The sequence below is a fragment of the Sminthopsis crassicaudata genome, chromosome 1, assembly GCF_048593235.1.
Source record: "Sminthopsis crassicaudata isolate SCR6 chromosome 1, ASM4859323v1, whole genome shotgun sequence".
NCBI classification, from domain to species: domain Eukaryota; kingdom Metazoa; phylum Chordata; class Mammalia; order Dasyuromorphia; family Dasyuridae; genus Sminthopsis; species Sminthopsis crassicaudata.
The window spans coordinates 300,043,261-300,061,082 of NC_133617.1; the positions used below are offsets into that span (position 1 = coordinate 300,043,261).

The window sequence follows — 17,822 nt, forward strand, 5'->3', positions numbered from 1 at the left end:
TTATTCTCATAATTGTCTTTGGATGTGGATGGCTCTTTCCATCACAAGCATATTGGAATTGTTGGAAAGAGCCAAGTCCATCACACAATCTTGTGTTACTGTGTACAATGTTCTCTTGGTTGTGCTCACTTCACTTAATATTAGTTCATATCTATCTGCTCAGATTTGGAATTTGTTTTTACTATTTTGAATGGTAGTTTGACTTTGCTCTTTTGATATGTAGTATGACTTTGTTGATATGTAGGTGGCTAAGGAGGGAGTTATATATAATTATAATATATATTACATATATATTTATAATTCATATAAATTATATATATGTGATTATAATTCAAAGGAGAAAAGGTAAACTGTTTTATGACACATCATGGTGAAAACAGGACTTTTTAGTCATCAGATGATTAATATCCTTTTTAAAGATTGTTTCATTGACATATTCTGGAAAGAAAAACAAAAGATTCCAATAAAAGACCTAATTACCAGATTCAGCATATTTAAAAGTTTATTTAGGCAAACCTTGTATATGTAATTAAGATTATCACCTGCTTAGCTTTTTATTCCTGTTTTGTAAATAAATATATTTTATATTCCTTTTCATGTTTTCCAGATTTGAGAAACGTATTTATATTCCTTTACCTGAAGATCATGCCAGGACAGCAATGTTTAAATTACATTTGGGGACTACACACAATAGCCTATCAGAAGCAGACTTCCGAGAACTGGGGAAAAAGACAGATGGCTATTCAGGAGCTGACATCAGTATCATTGTACGAGATGCACTGATGCAACCTGTGAGGAAAGTTCAGTCAGCTACTCATTTCAAAAGAGTAAGTCAATTAGGACACTCTAAATATTATATAATGTTATTGTTGTTTTTCTCATTTTTTCCTTCTTTTTTCTTAATGTTGCATTTTAAGTTCCAATTTTTCTAAATGAGTAGAGATTTTTTTCTAAAATCAACCTACTTAACATTTCTCACAATAATATACCATCACAATCATACCACAGTTTATTCAGCCATTTCCCAATTGATGGGCATCCTCTCACTTTACAGTTTTTTGCCACCATAAAGAGAACTACTGTAACTGTTTTAGAATCTGTTGGTTGTTTTTCTTTTTTTTTTTTTTTTTTTCTATTTAATTAGACTTAGTAGTCATATTGCTGAAGTCAAAGGCATAAAGTTTTATAATTTCTTGGATAATTTCAGATTGCTTTCCAAAATGATTGGACTTAGTTGCAGTTCTACCAACAATGTATTGGTGTCCAATTTGTCCCCTCCAACATTAGTCATTTTCCTCTTCTATCATTTTAGCTAATTTGATAAGTATGAGATTGCATCTCAAAGACGTCTTATTCTGCATTTCTTTAATCAGTAATGACTTGGAGCATTTTTTTTCATAACTATATATAACTTTGACTGCCTATTCATATCCTTTGACCATTTATCAATTGGAGAATGATTTATTACATAAACTTGACAAAAGATCTTTATGTATTTTTGATATGAGACCTTTATCTCATGTAAAATCTATCGAAAATTTTTCCCCATTTTTCTGATTTCCTTCTAATATTGGCTACATGGGTTTTATTTTACAAAAACTTTAATTTCCTGTAGTCAAAATTAGCCATTTTGTATCTTTCTGTTCTCTGTCTCTTGTTTATTCTTATAATTTACTTCTCTCTCTTTATATCTAGATCATGTATCCATTTTTACCTTATCTTGGTAAATGGTATAAAATATTGATCTATGCAGCATTTCTTCCAGGCTGTTTTCCAGTTTTTCCAACAATTTTTTCCAGATAATAAATTATCCCCAAAGGATAAATCTTTAGATTTTTGGAACACAAAGTTATTATAGTCATTGACTATGCATATCTATCTTATTACACTGCTTTACTATTCGGTTTTGTTAGCCAGTATCAGGTAGTTTTGGTAATTATTGCCTTATAATATACTTTACAATTTGGTACTGTTAAACCTCCTTTCTTTACATTTTTTCCCATTAATTCTCTTAATATTCTTGCCCCATTTTTTGCTATTATTTTTTCTAACCTCAAAATAATTTTTGATAATTTAATTGGAATGGCATTGAATAAATAAAGTTATACAGAATTATCATTTTTATTATATTGTTTTGGCCCACCCATGAACAATTAATATTTCTCCAATTATTTAAATCTAGTTTTGTTTGTATAAAAAGTATTTTATAATTATATATTTCATATAGTTTCTGGGTTTCTCTTGGCAGGTATACTCCTATTTATTTTATGCTGACATGGTTTCAACTTATTTCATAGATTGGCATCTGTGTGTCACTTTTATATGATAGTGTTGTGAACTTTTCCCTGAGCTGGTTTTTTCCCCCCATTTTGGATTAAACTGCAATTTCGTTAATGCAAGTAATTTTCACACTCTTAGAAAATAAGTTTTCCAATGGTCAGTAAACATTTGTTGCTAGACTATCTACCATGTGCCAGGCACTGTGCTAAATGCTTGGAGAAAGAAAGATTAAAGATAGTCTGCACTCAAAGAGCTCATGGTTTAATGGGGAAACAACATGCAAAAAAATATGTACAAACAAGCTGTATAGAAGATAAAAAACATAGAAGAAGTAGAGGGGACCGGGAAAAGCTGTCTGTAGACAGGGAGATTTTTAGCTGGGAGCAAAGGGAAGTCGGGAAATGAAAATGAGGAAGAAGAGCATTCCAGGCTTTAGGAACAACTAGTAATAGAGGGTGTCGTTTAAGGAACAACCTGTGAGGCCAATGTCATTAGATGGTAGAGTATGTGGAAAAATGTGTGAGGTATAAGAAAGATAGGAAAGAAGTAGGAAATGGAGGAACCAAATTATGAAGCATTTTGAAAGTCAAACACAGGATATTTGGTCCTAGAGATGAGAGTGAACCATTGGAATTTATTGAGTAGGGGACATGGTATGGTCAAATCTATACTTTATTTAAGATCATTTTTGATAGTTTTAACTAGGAATTTTTTTAAATGATTATATATTTCTAAAATTATTTTCATTCTCTGAAATTACTTTTTAAATAATTACAATGTTTGTAATTATAATTTACACTAATAGATTTTTCTAAGTTAAAGCTTAGTAAAATCTTATTTTTATAAATGAAGTGCAAAAAGTATAAAGTGTTTCTAGTTTGAATTATCAGTTATTTTTAAATCCTTTTAAACTGATAGTGTAGGATTAAAACTGTTGCTAGTTTTTCGTTTAGCCTTTTTATTTTAAATAAGACCAAAACTCAAGAACTGTTTGGGCACATGAGCTATATAGTAGGATTGGACTTTGCCTGTGCTGGCAATAGACAATTCTGGGGCTTTATGGGTTATCAAGGTTTTCCTCTGTGCTTTCACTTTATATTTGATGCTGACTGCTCCCTTAAAATGCCTGACTTTGGGAAAACTACTTGCCCTCTCTGGGTCTCACTTTTCTCACCTATTAAAAGAAAAATGGTGAATAAGATGATCTTTTATAGACTTCTTTTAGCCCTAAGTCTTATGATTCAATGTAATTTCAAGTTCAATGCTACCCTTGCCTTGAACCTGACCTCCACATTAGTGTTGGAACTAGTAGGATGTAATACCAACTTGATCCTGGTCAGAATTTGTAATGGAGCAAATCCAGAGGAGAATTTATACTCTTTTTATGTAAGCAGGGCTTCTTTAACTTTTTCCACTTTGAGCCTCTTTTACCTGAGAATTTTTTACGTGATCATGGGTATACTCTATGTATACAAAATTAGGTATGCAAATCAAACACTGACAATAAATCATAATATCATAATAATAACTTGCTAAGGCAACTATAGACATTAGTGAGCTGAAAGCTATGTATAGCAACCTCTCCTTGCTTGAGTTCTAAAAGTCCTGTGAATGATATTATAAATATCCAAATGGTACTTGGCAGAAAAAAAGCTTCCCTACCCATGCCCTATGGGGTTATGACCCAGAGTATATGAGACAGTTTATGTACCAAAGCAATATCGTTTTTTATAGTAGTGGACAGTCTAAATAACACTAAAGAAACTTATGGTGGATATGAATAGATTGTGGCAAATTACCATTGATGACTTGTTTGCAAAAAGTGGTGTGAAAAAAGTCCCATTCAGGAAATGTATGATCAGAAAAGGAAATCACCTAGTCATGAGAAAGTAACAAGTGAACATTCTGAGTGTTAACCTGATTCTCTCAATGCTAAAGGGCCCAGGGGAAGAATTATTTTTTTTTATGGGGCTTTTGTGAAGGATGTACCAGGTAACTTGGACAAGAATCACTGAGGATGAGAAGGGTAGATGTGTTGTCATCTGTACTGTTGAAGGAGAGTGGCATCAATGAACCCAGAATCTATTGATGCCAAAAAAAAAAAAAAAATTATAGAAGGCAAATAGTTCATATTTTTACTTATTTTTCACAGACAAAAGATTTTCTTCATTTTCTTAACATATTTGTAGCTATAATCTGAAATTTCATTTATTTCTCATTTCACTAAATTTATTGTTATCTTTTTTAAGGTTAGAGGTCCTTCACCCACTAATCCTAATGTCATAGTAGAAGATTTACTTACTCCATGCTCTCCGGGTGATCCTGGTGCTATTGAAATGACATGGATGGATGTCTCTGGAGATAAACTTTTGGAGCCAGCTGTTTCCATGGTTTGAATTTTTATTTTGTCTTTTTTTTTTTTTTTTTTTTTTTTTTTTTAAGTTTGGTCATTTATATTCATAAATTTGGGAAGTGTTTTAAGTAATTTGCAAGTAACATTTCAGAATTAGCAGTAACAAAATATAACAGTACAGGACTGGGAGTCAGAAAGATAGCTGCTTTTACATCCTGCTATAACTACTAATTATACTGATTGAGGATATCTATATTAACCAAGGCACTTTATATTACTAAGATTCTGTTTGCTCATCTATTAAATAAAGGAGAGTTAGAATTTAGATAGATGACATCTAAAGTGTCTTCCAACTCTAAATCTTTGATCCTGTGATCATCCTGTGATTGATAAAATAAGGAATAATTATTAAATTAACAAAAGTCATATATATCATTCTTAATTTAAGTAAAACTCTAATTATGAATTAATATTCTGAATATAATCTACACATGATAGTTCATTCATATGTTTATGGAGATATACATCTACTTCCATATGTATATGTTTGGATAAAGCATTAGAAGAAATCTGAATTGGAATAAGAATTGTTTGTTGTTGTTTTTTTTTTAAATTTCAGCCACATTTTATTTTTTCAATTACATGTAAAGATAGTTTCAGCATTAATTTTTATAAGATTTTGAGTTCCCTCTCTTACTTGCCCCCCAGATAGCAAATGTTTATACATGTACAATCATCTTAAACATATTCTCATATTAGTTATGTTGTGAAAGAAAAATCAGAACAAAAGGGGAAAACCACAAGAGAAAAAAAAAAAGCCCAAATAAAATGTGAATGCTTCAAACCACATTAAATCTCCCTATTTCTCTCTCTGGATGAGAATGGTATTTTCTATCCCATATATATTGCAAATGTCTTAGATCACTGTATCTCTGAAAAGAGCTAAATCTATCATAGTTCAACAATCCATAGTCTTGTTATTACATGTACAATGTTTTCCTACTTTCGTTCCCTTCACTCAATATGAGTTCATGTTAAGTCTTTCTAGGCTTTTCTGAAATCAGCCTACCTACTAATCATCTTATAAAACAGTATTCTATTATATCCATTTTGAACTTGAGTTCTTAATTTTATAGACTTTAGATGTGCAGGAGATTTGTCAAGAATATAAAGTTATGACTGCAGATAATATCCTAGGAGATTTTTTTTTTAATGTAATGTTTTCTTATTTGATATTTTCTTCTCAAAGAAACGTGCATAAAAAAAAGTGATCCTTTGAGTATATCGGTTTTTTCATTCAAGTATATAACATTATTGAGTAAATTAAAATTTTGACTCCTAAATTTTTAGTAAATTACTTGGTTAACAAAAATGCCTGTGGTTCATCTTATATAGCTCATCTTAAATTTTTTTTCCCCTTTTTTTTTCTCTCAACAGCCTGATATGTTACGGTCATTAGCTAGCACAAAGCCAACTGTAAATGAGCATGACTTGCTGAAATTAAAGAAGTTTACGGAAGATTTTGGTCAAGAAGGCTAATCCAAAGACAAACAGGAAAAAATTGACCATACTTTTTTCTTTTATAGGCATTCTTGCCTCTTTGGGAATGGCATTTAAATATCTGTGGACTTTCAAAAATGTTTTTTTTTTTTTTTTTTTAATTCCTTCTCCACAAGAGAATGAAGATCTCTTTTGAAAGTTCCTTTAGCTTTATGTTCTTTTTCTTCCAATTTGTATTATCTCCTGTTTAACAGAAACAAAAAGAAGTAAGATATGGTGTATGGGGAAATTAGTGGCGTACTGAGTGGTAAATAGCTCTTACATGAAAAAGCAATGGTGAATATTACATTTTTTTCTATACCTGCCATAAAATACTTTCACATAGACTTGAAGATAAATGAATTGTGGCATGTGCTTTGGAGAAGAGATCTTCTTAAACATCATTTTTGTTATCTAAGTCAATTGATTTTCCTACAAAAATTACTTTAAAAAATTAAAATTTTGTGGAAAGAGAGATCTCTGTAAAAAGCGAGGAACACTGTAATCAGGTTTAGAAGATTTTTAATTATGTGATGACCAGTACTCATATTGAACACTGACGGGTTTTGTACTGGTTTTTTTCTCCATGTTTATTTAAATATTGCCTTAAAAAAGCAGTAAGCTTTTGTTTTTAACTTTACTAGTTGATAGGAACCTTTCACTGTGCAATCTTGGAAAACTTAACAGACTTGACATCATCTTACCCTGGAGAAGAAACTTCTCTATCTCAGTGTCCTTTTTTATAGCAAGAATTGACCAAAACAGATTTTCAATACATTTGTAATTTTGGTATTCCATGTCATAAAATACTGTTATGGAAAGTTTTAAAGTAATAGAATGGTCAGTCTTTCATATCTGTGAGTGATGACATCCATAAATACACATACACACTGCCTCGATATGTGTGTGTTGTATTTGTATATGTATATGCACATATAAAAATTATATATACGTGTGTGTATAATTTTCTTTCCAGTGATTAGAGTGGTAGAACTCTGGTCACTTAGGTTTGTGAGTAATCTGCCCTAGCCATGCTCCCCATTTTATACATATCAGTATGATACTTTATCAAAGTTTTGGAACTGGGCTGATGTTATCAGATTGTTAAATATAAAAGTAACATTTGGTTATTTATAATAACCATTGAAGTATGGATTTTAAAGACCATAAGATAAAACACTAGCATCAGCATTGCGTGTGCCTTCAAAGTTTCTTTTTCTTTGGCTGTGATTTTTTTAAAAAGTTTGAATTATCTAGAATGCATTACATTCCATAATTATTACAAAACTCTACCTTAGAAATGCTTTAGAACAACTTAAATATTTGCACATTTCAAAATATGCATTATGGTTGTCTTTTGGGTTTTTCTGTTATGTACAGATTTTTGTGTGGTTTTTAGAAATCCTAGATTTGATGAAATATGCTGTTCTTACATGAAGTCATATGATACATTATCAGCTGTATTCTTAGTCTATTTTGGAGCTTCCAAGAAAATGAACCCAAATCCTTTACAATAAGGAATTCTATAAAAAATTATTCATTAAAGTGATGTAGATATAAACAATTTTTAAAAATGTTTTAAATTGTTGCTTTTGTACTGTGATTGGGAGTTGTCTTAGCAGATAGCCTAAAACTGGGATGGGGGAAGAGGGGCAATTGTGCTTAAGATACAAACTTTTAATGTTCACAGTCTCAAACTATGGCATATTACTACAATTACATAGTTAACAGAAAATTTTTACTGTAATTAGAATTTGTGATAATTTGTTTTGGACATGAGTGAATAGCAGTACCAAAATTGATACTATGTAAGTGTACTGACAAAAATAAGTGTTGGACTTACTATTGGACTTCTAAGGGCCTTACTTCCAAGCCTGCACCTGCTTCATTATAAAGATTTATGATTCTAACAATTATCCTAAAATCATATTAGTGTCATGACTATTTTGGAAAAATAGACCAGCAAATATGATAGACCAAACCTCCATAATCACGTTTCCATGACAAAATTTTAAAAGGAAATGTGACTTCATGGACAAACTAAATGAATACCTTATAGGGTGGAATTTGCACAAAACACAGGGAAAAGCCATATTTCAGTAATATGCTATATTGGACAGTAGTCAGATGGACTTGGTTTAGAATTTATGCTCTAACACAATCTCAGCCTTTTTCCACCTCTGTAAAATGGAGGGAGTAAATAAAGAGGTTGCCAAGGTCCTTTCCACGTCTAAATCGTCTTTGGACCTGAGATCTAGTTTCCATTTAACTACTTTCAATGATCCATTCTTTATGACCTTAGATAAGTGAGATAGGCCTCTTGAAAGGCCTCACTTACCTTCTCCATAAAAGAAAGGAGGAATCGGTTTTCATTCCAGAGTTCTCAAAGTAATTTATTTTCTTTAAGGATGTCACTTCACCCTAGCCCTCCGTAATTAGACTTCTTAAATGATAATTGTAAAGAAAGCCCACTTCCACTTAACTAAAATGCTTGGGCAGCTAAGTATTGCAGAGAAGAGAGTGCTAAGCCTGAAGTCAGAAAGATTCTTCTTTTAATTCCTATCTGACCTCAAGGACTAACAGTGATCCTGGGCAAGTCACTTAATTCTGTTTGCCTCAGTTTCCTATCTAAAATGAGCAAGAGAAAGAAATGGCAAACACTCCAGTATCCTTGCCAAGGAAACCCCAAATAAATTCCCAAGGAATCAGACTCAACAACTGTGAAGTCCGGGTTAGCTCCCTGGAGGCCTCAGAATTAGCCAGAGTCAGGATAAGCAAAAGTCCTTGGTCATTAGGAGGAGAAATGAAGGGGATCAACAAAACTGCCACACGCTCTCCACAGACCTCCCTTCTCCAGGTCCTCTTCCAAAGTGACTCTGACTTGTCTTACTCCACCCCCTAATCTCTCCTATGATTATCTGTATACACCAAAAGATAGAGTCAGCCCAGAGTAGTGAGAAGGGCCATTTTTCCAAACATGCTAATAGAGTATTGTCCAATTGGTAATTAGCCTTAAGTGCCTGGTTGTCTGATTCTAGTGCACCTATTCAGAGTTTCAGCCCTTTACAAGTAGCCACAAGATTAAATAGGAAACTACCAAATTACTTGAATTGGGGGAGGAGGGGAAATTTTCAATCAGTAGTTTGAGTTTTTGTTTTCCCTTAATCATTTGGTTGTGTCTGCTTTTATCCCCCAAAGCTTTGGATGCCTTAACATTCTTGTCTGCCTTGGGCATGGTTTTTGTTATTTTCCGTGGGCATAGAAATTCTTAGGGTTAGAGGAGAAGGACTAAAGCAACCAGAAGAAAGCTAGAATATGGGCTTTTACAGAGGCAAGCATGTGTCAAGAAGTTACATGTACTCATTGGAGTAATGATGGAGGACTAGATGTTTTCTTTAATTCCCATGACCTCTCAAAACTCTCTAAAACAAATTATGCACCAAAGGTAAAGCACCTAAGCTGTCTCTATGTCCTAGGATGCCCAGAATATAAAAGATTTGGTTTGGTTTTGTTTTTAAAGCAAACAAATCACAAATTGTTGCTCACATATCCTGAACTCAATATCCTTTTCCTAACTCCCATGGTAGTAGCAACAAGGCTGTACTAGAAGAACCAAAGACCTGACACAGAACCAGCCCTCCACTCCAGGCTGCACACTCCCTTCTACAAAAATTTGCTCTGAGACAACCAATGTTGAACAGTGACAACGACAAAAGCCTGAGCCTGTAAGGGTCACAACAGCCAGTGTGTCAGCAAACCTTCTTGGAGTACCAGTGGCTGCTCTGAATTGCTGGTGCCAGCTTGCTAGGACACTGAAGATTGGGGACAGAAGAGCAGGGATCATTCTGTGCAATGCTTCACTGACCCTGAAAGAATGTGCTCAGCAATCAGCTGGGGCCATTTTGGTTCAGCAGTGTCACTTGGGACAGAAACAGGCCACTGAACCATGAATTGCCCAATGTGGAAAGAGACATCTTGAGATCTAGTGTCCAAAGAATTTTCTGTTACAGGAAGAAAAGGAAATTAGAGTAAAAAAATAAGGGGCTAAAGAGACAAATTAACTTAAGATTTCAGGAAGAAAAAGTCTCAAAAGTCCTTGAACATAAGCAGATAAATCAACAGGGAAAAGACAACAGAAGGATAATGAAGTATCTAGATCAAACTCAGGCTCTCTAAATAAACTACAAATCAGCAAAGTACTCCATGGAATTTGAGGAAAATATGGAACCTCAAATGGTTCAGAAGAAATGAGAGCAGAATTTATGGCCTGCATAGCAAAATAGAAAAAAAAAAAAAATGGATTTGCAATGGCAAATCTTATCAAAGAAATGAAAGAACAACAGAAGTAAAGGACAACCTAAAAGAAATGTAAAAAGCTAACCAAAACAAAATAAACTCATTACACCTGCAAAAGATACTGATCTTGAAGACAGAATGATTGACATAACCTAAAAATCATAGGTCTCCCAAAAAACATAAAATGAAAAACATAGTCCAAGAGTGGACATCACAGTACAAGAAAGAAAATGAGAACTACCCAGAAATTCTAAACGCAGAAAATTCAGTATTAATAGATTTAATAGGTGCTGTAAATTCCAGGACATATGGTGGTTAGATTTAATAATTCATTTCAGAAAACAAGTTTTTTTTCAAGAAAAAAGGAAATTGAGATAGCGTCACTGTTCTTCACCCACCAGAAAATGCTGAAGGGAATGGAACAGTGTTCTAAAAAGCATTGGACTCAAGATATGGCCCAGGATGACCTACCTTTGCAAATCTGATTTTTATCCATGAATGGAAAAAAAAGGAAATTCAACAAAGATATTCGAAACATTGTTAGAAAGTCAGAATTGAAGAGAATATTTTCTGAACACCTCAAGCAACAGAAGTGCAGGATAAGTGAATAAATGCAACAATCAAGACAGCAACAGGGACAGCAGAGAGACCAGTAAAAGTCTTTGGTGTACATGTACATAAGGTGACGAGTGAAGGCAGAAGAGTAGTGGAGATCAGTGAAGAGATGGACCTGGAGCATTAGGAAGAGTCTGGAGGCATCCTGCTTGCAGGTAAATCAAGGATTTTTGTGGAATTACAATACAAAATAGGAGGGTACATGAAAAGGAAGAAAGGGAGCAGAGGCATAGAAAAGAATGTATCTTGTGTTCAGCTAAAAACAGGATATCAACAAGAAAACCCACTGTGATCTCAGTTAGAGTAGAGCCTTCAGGGGAGTGAATGATAAAGGGGAGGAAGGCTTCAAAGGATGAGAAAGGAAGGAGGCCTTGCTTTGTGATAGGAAGGAGTTCCACTGATAAAAGCTCCTACTGATGAAGATATATTCTACAAAGGGAGATGAGAACTTTGCACAGGGTGAGCTGTAGTGTGCTTGAAAAGTCCACTTTTCTTCCCTTGAGACAAGGGAGGTTAGAACTCCTGAGAGAAACTACCACCTAGAATGAAAGGACCTGGAACCACAGAGAAGATTTTGAAGTCAGTTAGTAAAGAGGGGAAAAGCAACCAGGAGAAACTTATTAGTGGTGGATAGCATATTCAGTGATGTGAGGAAGTGGGGAGTTATCATGAGGCATTTCTCTTTGGCACTTGTGGGGTTTTTTTTTGTTGTTGTTTTTTTGTTTTGTTTTGTTTTTCTGAGGCTGAGGTTAAGTGACTTGCCCAGGGTCACACAGCTAGGAAGTGTTAAGTGTCTGAGACCAGATTTGAACTCGGGTCCTCCTGAATTCAGGGCTGGTGCTCTATCCACTGCGCCACCTAGCTGCCCCCTCTTTGGCACTTGTAATAATTGGCATTACTCTGGGAGTGAGGAACAATGGGAAAGTGGGGTAAGCAGTGGGCAGAAACTGCCTAGAATGGAGAATCTAGAATTAACACTTCAAAAATTGTGATTGCATAAAAAAATACAGAGGAAAAGACCAGCTAATTATAGAGACCATAGATATGGAGAATAAGGATCTAGAGTAGACAGAAAAGATAGAGAATGAAAAGAATGGGAGAAATGCTTTCTGGGGAAAAGGTGTCCAAAAAAAAAAAAAAATTTTTTTTTAAACTAATGAATAGGGTTAGTTTTATGGGAAGAGAAGAAAGAATCCAATTGGCTAAGGGAAGAACAAGATGGGGAAGAATTCTATAATCAGATGAATGCCAGAAAGAAAAAGAACTGATAAAACCCCAAAACAAAATGAAGGGAGCAGGAGTTCAGAGGAAGAGAGCCAATTTTAATAAAAACTGTCAGAAAAAAAAAGTAAAGTAAGAAACTACTGAATTTACAGCAGGAGGAGCAGAAAATCATTTAAAAACTTATTAGAGATAAGTGAAGGAAAATAAAAATCTAATATAAATTTAATTCATAATTTTAAAGTGAATGGATTAAATTATCCAATAAAATGAGAAAGTGATAGATTAGAAAAGATAACAAAATTCTATACTACTTTCAAGAAACACATATATAACAAAGACACAAAACTTACAACAATAAAAACTAGGAATGAAAAATTTTACTATGAATCAAGTAAATAAAAAAATCATGCTACATAATTACAATTATGCTATATAATAAAGTAAAAACAAGCATTCAAGAAATAAACTGGGTTAAACTAGGGAACTATATTATGAAAGGAATCATAGACAAATTGATATCAGTAAGAAGTGTATATGTTTTAAATGGCCTAGTATTCAAATTAATAAAGGAAGTAACTAAACTTCATGAAGATATAGACAGTAACAATACTGACAGGAAAGTTCAATATTCCTCATTCAATATTACAATAGTCCAATAAATTGTTGGAAACAAGTGTAGAGACGGAATTCTCTAAATGGAATGGCAAAAGAATATATACCTACATATATTTCAACACCATATGGAAGTTTGACAAAAATTAACTATTAGAATGCATATAGTAATGTAAAAAGACAAAAAGATGTAATACATCCTTTACAAACCATAATGCAACAAAACTAATTGATTCTGAGTCCACAAAAAAAAAAAAAAAAGACAAAACAAGTGGAGAGACAGCATCCTCTAAATGGAATGGCAAAAGAATACACACACACACACACACACACACACACACACACACACACACACACACACACACACACACACACACACATATATATATCAGATATATATGGCCAGATGGAACTGACAATAAACTGTTAGAACACATAGTAATGTAAAAAGGCAAAAAGATGTAACATGTCCTTTACAAACCACAATGCAACAAAAACGGTAACTGATTCTGAGTCCAAAACAAAACAAAAAAACCCTCAAATGGAGACAGCGATTAAATCTGAAATAATGAATGAATCAGAGGTCAAATTGTAAAAACAGTAACTGTATAAGAAAATTATAATGATGAAACAACATACCAAAATTTCTGGGATACTGCTAAAGTGTCCTCAGTCCAACAAATGTACTTTAATAAAGCGGAAAACAAATAAACCTAAAATAAGCACAAAAGATAAGATAACAAAAATTATAGAGGAAATAGATAAATTGGGGGGGATTGGACTCTTAATTGGGGAGAAGCAATAAAGCTAAAATGTGATTTCTTTAAAATAATAAAATTGATAAACTTATCTAATCTGATTAAATGAGAGAATAGATAATCAAATGAACACAACAAATGAACAATATAAGATCATAAAAAATGAAAGAACTAAATGAAAAATTAGAACATATTACAATTCACAAAACTGAAAACACAAAAGAAAGCCTTTAAAATATAAAATACTCAAACTGTCAGAAGACTAGAGATTAAAAAAAAAAAGTCTCAGAAAAGGAAAGAAATCTAGCTGTAAATGAACCACAAAAGAAAAAACTTGTGTTCCTGATAAATTCACAGGGGAATTCTATCAAAACTTAAGTGAATAATTAATATCCACATTCCACAAATTGTTGTCAAATTGAGAAAAATACCTTAGCAGAATTCTTTTATGAGATAGTCCAAATACCTAAATCATGGAACGAGAAAACACAGAGGGAAAACTATAGGCCAATATCATTAATGAATATTGACTCAAAAATTTTTAATAAAATCCTGTCAGATTACAATAATTTCTCCAAGAAATCATTCATTACAACCAAGAGAAATTTATACCAGGGGTTGAAGGCTGTTTCAATATTAAGGAAACGATCAACATAATTTTTTAAAAAATCAAACTACATGATCACCTCAATAGATACAGAAAAATACTTTAACAGGTCTCATTTCTCAAATATATAGGAAACAGTCAAATTTATAAAAAAGAAATTAGTCATTTCCCAATTGAAAAATGATCAAAAAATATGCACTATCCTCAAAAGGCTATAAAATCATGCATACCCTTAGTTCTAAACAATATCAATCCTAAGCATGTATCCCAAAAAAGATGAAAGAGAGAAAGAGAGAGAGAGAGAAAGAAAGAAAAAGAAAAAGCAAAAGAAAGAAACAGAGAGAGAAAAAACCTACATCTGCAAAAGTGTTTTTGGTACTTCTTTTCTCAGGACAAAGAATTGGAAATTGAGGGGATGCCCATCAATTGGAGAATGGATGAATAAATTGTGGTATCTGAATATGATTAAATACTATTTTTCTATAAGAAATTAGCAGGATGATCTCAGAAAAACATGGAAAATCCTCCGTGAGTCCATGCAAAATGAAATGTACTCTATACAAAGTGATAGCAGTGCTGTGGGATGATTCATCTGTGAATGACTTTGCTATTTTCAGCAATACAATGATCCAAGAGTACTTTGAAGAACTTATAATGAAAAATACTAGCCATATCCAAAGAAAGAAGTGATTGTGTCTGAAACAGATTGAAACACACTTTTTTCTTTCTTTCTTTCTTTCTTTCTTTTTTTATTGAGGATTTTTGTTTTGGGAGGGGGTTCTTTTGAAACATGACTTTTATGGAAATGTTTTATTTCACATGTGCCTTCTCAATGGGCGGTGGGGGGGGGAGAGAAAGGGAAAAAATCTGGAACTCAAAGTTTAAAAAAAACAAATGTTAAAAATTGTTTTACATTTAAACTGGGAAAAATAAAATATTAAAAAAAGAAAAAGCCTTTGAAAAAAGTACAATACTCATTCTTTATTTAAAAAAAAAAGTGTGGGCATAGGGGAATTTAAAAATATTATTCAAAACCATCTATCTAAAAACCAAATATCATGCAATGTGGATGCACTAGAAACTTTCCCAAAAAATATGGGAAGTGAGGTAAGAATGTCCTTTTCCCCTCTATTATTTTATATAATACTTGAAATGCTAGCAATAGCAAAGCAAAATAATAATAATAATAATCAAAGGTTTCAAGATAGGTGAAAAGATAAACTATACATATTTGCAAATGTTATACTTGGGGGGGTAAATAGAGAATCAACAAATATACTAATTGGGACCGTTAATAGCTTTAACAAAGTTGTAGGCTACAAAATTTGCAAAAATCAATAGCATTTCTATATAATAACAAAACAGAAGAAGTAATAATAACTCATCTCAAATAACTACAAAATGCATAAACTAGAGGTCAACCCACCAAAGCACACAATGACTTGTATAGATTCAATCACAAGGGAAGAAATTAAGAACTTACATAGCTAGAGAAATATTCAGTGCCTTTGACTAGGTATATCAATATAATGAATGACTACCAAAATAGTTTACACTTTTAATATTATGCCATCAAATTTCCAAGGAGATATTTTTATGAAACATAATAAAATAATAATTAATTTAGATAAACTAAAGATCTAGACAATTGAGGGAAGATGACAAAAATAAATAGATATGAAGGGGAAATAGCACTACCAAACCTTAAACTATATCATAAAGCAGCAGTCATCAAAACCTTCTGGTGCAAGTTTAAAAACAGAAATAAATCATTGGAACAGACTAGACAATAGAGAATCAGAAATGGAAACAAATCAATAAAATCATCGAATTGTAAATTACCTAGGGAAAACTCCCTTATACTGATAAAAACTTAAGGGAAAACTGGAAAGCAGTTTGATGGAAATTAGGCTTAGATCAATACATTATACTACATTCCTTGATACATTCTAAATTAAAAAAAAAATCTTTATATCAAAATAGGCATTCTGTCACAGATAAGCAATGAAAGAATGTTGACAAATAATTTTCCAAAGAATTTAAAAATATTCATAACTACATGAAAGAATGCTCAAAATCACTAATAGCAAGATAAATGCCTAAAAGAAGCCTGAAAGAGATTTTACAATGAAAGGGAAATGAGAAGAAAGGGGAAGGAAGCACATAAATCTTACTTTGATCAGAATTGACTCAAAAAATAATATTATACACACTCAGTTGGGTGTGAAAATCTATTTTACCATTCAGAAAAATAGGAAGAAAAGGGGATAAGTGAACAGAATGAGGAGAACTGATAAAAGGGAGGGCAGTTTGGGGGAGGTAAAAGTCAGAAACAAAACACTGGAAAATGGACAGGGTAAAAGGAGAGAGAGTAGGATAAATGGGGAGGGAGAATGAAAAGAAATACATAGTTGGTCATCATTACTGTGGAAGGAAATTTTTCATATGAGTTTCTATGATAAAGACTTTATTTCTCAAACATAGAAAAGTGAGTCAAATTGATACAAATAAGAGCCATTCCTCAATTTATAAATGGTCAAAGGTTTCTTTGATCTTTCTTTCTTTCTTCTTTTTTTTTTTTTTCATAGAATGATTTACATTGAAATGTGTTTTACCTGACTACACATATATATACCCTATGCCAAATTGCTTGGTTTCTCAAAACAGGGGATGGGGCAAGGAAATGAATGGAGGGAGAGAATTTGGAATTCAAATTCAAAATTTGAAGAAAAAAGTGTTAACATTGTTTTTACATGTAATTTGGGAGGGAGAAATAAAATATTCAATAAGATTTTAAAAATAAAATTGAGTAGGGAGAGGTAAAATGGAGCAAATTATCTCATACAAATGAGGTATAAATGGAAGAACTGTTAGAGTGGAGGGGAAGATGGTGTGAAGACAAATAGTGCAAGAACTTGCTCATCAGAACTCAGTTAAAGAAGGAATAGCATATACATCTTGTAGGATATAGAATTTTTTTACCTTACAAAGAAATAAGAAAGCAAGGTGATAGGGGAAAAAAACGAATCTTAGAAGGCTGTATGGATTAGAGAGGCAGTGGTCAGAAGTAAATTAGACTTCAGAAGAGACATAGAGCAAAGACAGAGAAAGATAAACAGTGAAAAAGAATAAGCTGGAGGGAAATACACAATGATTATAACTTTGAATGTGAATGGAATAAACTCACTCATAACTAGAAACGGATAGTAGAATAGATCAAAAATCAAAACAGGACAATATGTTGTTAAACAAGATATGTATTTTTAAAAGAAACACAGATAAATTAAAAAAATAAAGATCTGAAGTAAAATTTATGCTTCAGCTGATATTAAAATAAGTAGCAGGAGAAGAAATCAGAATCTGTTCAGTCATTTTTTTCAGTTGTGTCTGACTCTTTGTGACCCAATTTGAGGTTTCTGTGGCAAAGATACTGGAGTAGTTTGCCATTTCTTTCTCTAATTCATTTTACAGATGAAGAAAACTGAAACAGGGTTAAGTGATTTGCCCAGGATCACATAGCTAGCTAGTATCTGAGTTC

At 32.6% G+C, this 17,822-nt stretch overlaps 1 protein-coding gene across 1 annotated transcript in view; it reads left to right on the forward strand.

The window, feature by feature from the left end:
* Window positions 1-7,746, forward strand: part of VPS4B (vacuolar protein sorting 4 homolog B) — a 31,543-nt gene extending 23,797 nt beyond the window's left edge. Inside the window, exons 9-11 of the mRNA XM_074279026.1 lie at window positions 608-827; window positions 4,530-4,670; window positions 6,071-7,746. Coding sequence (XP_074135127.1) covers window positions 608-827; window positions 4,530-4,670; window positions 6,071-6,172 — 463 coding nt within the window. The 3' untranslated portion in view covers window positions 6,173-7,746. The remainder of the gene's footprint in view (window positions 1-607; window positions 828-4,529; window positions 4,671-6,070) is intronic.
* Window positions 7,747-17,822: the final 10,076 nt, after the last annotated feature.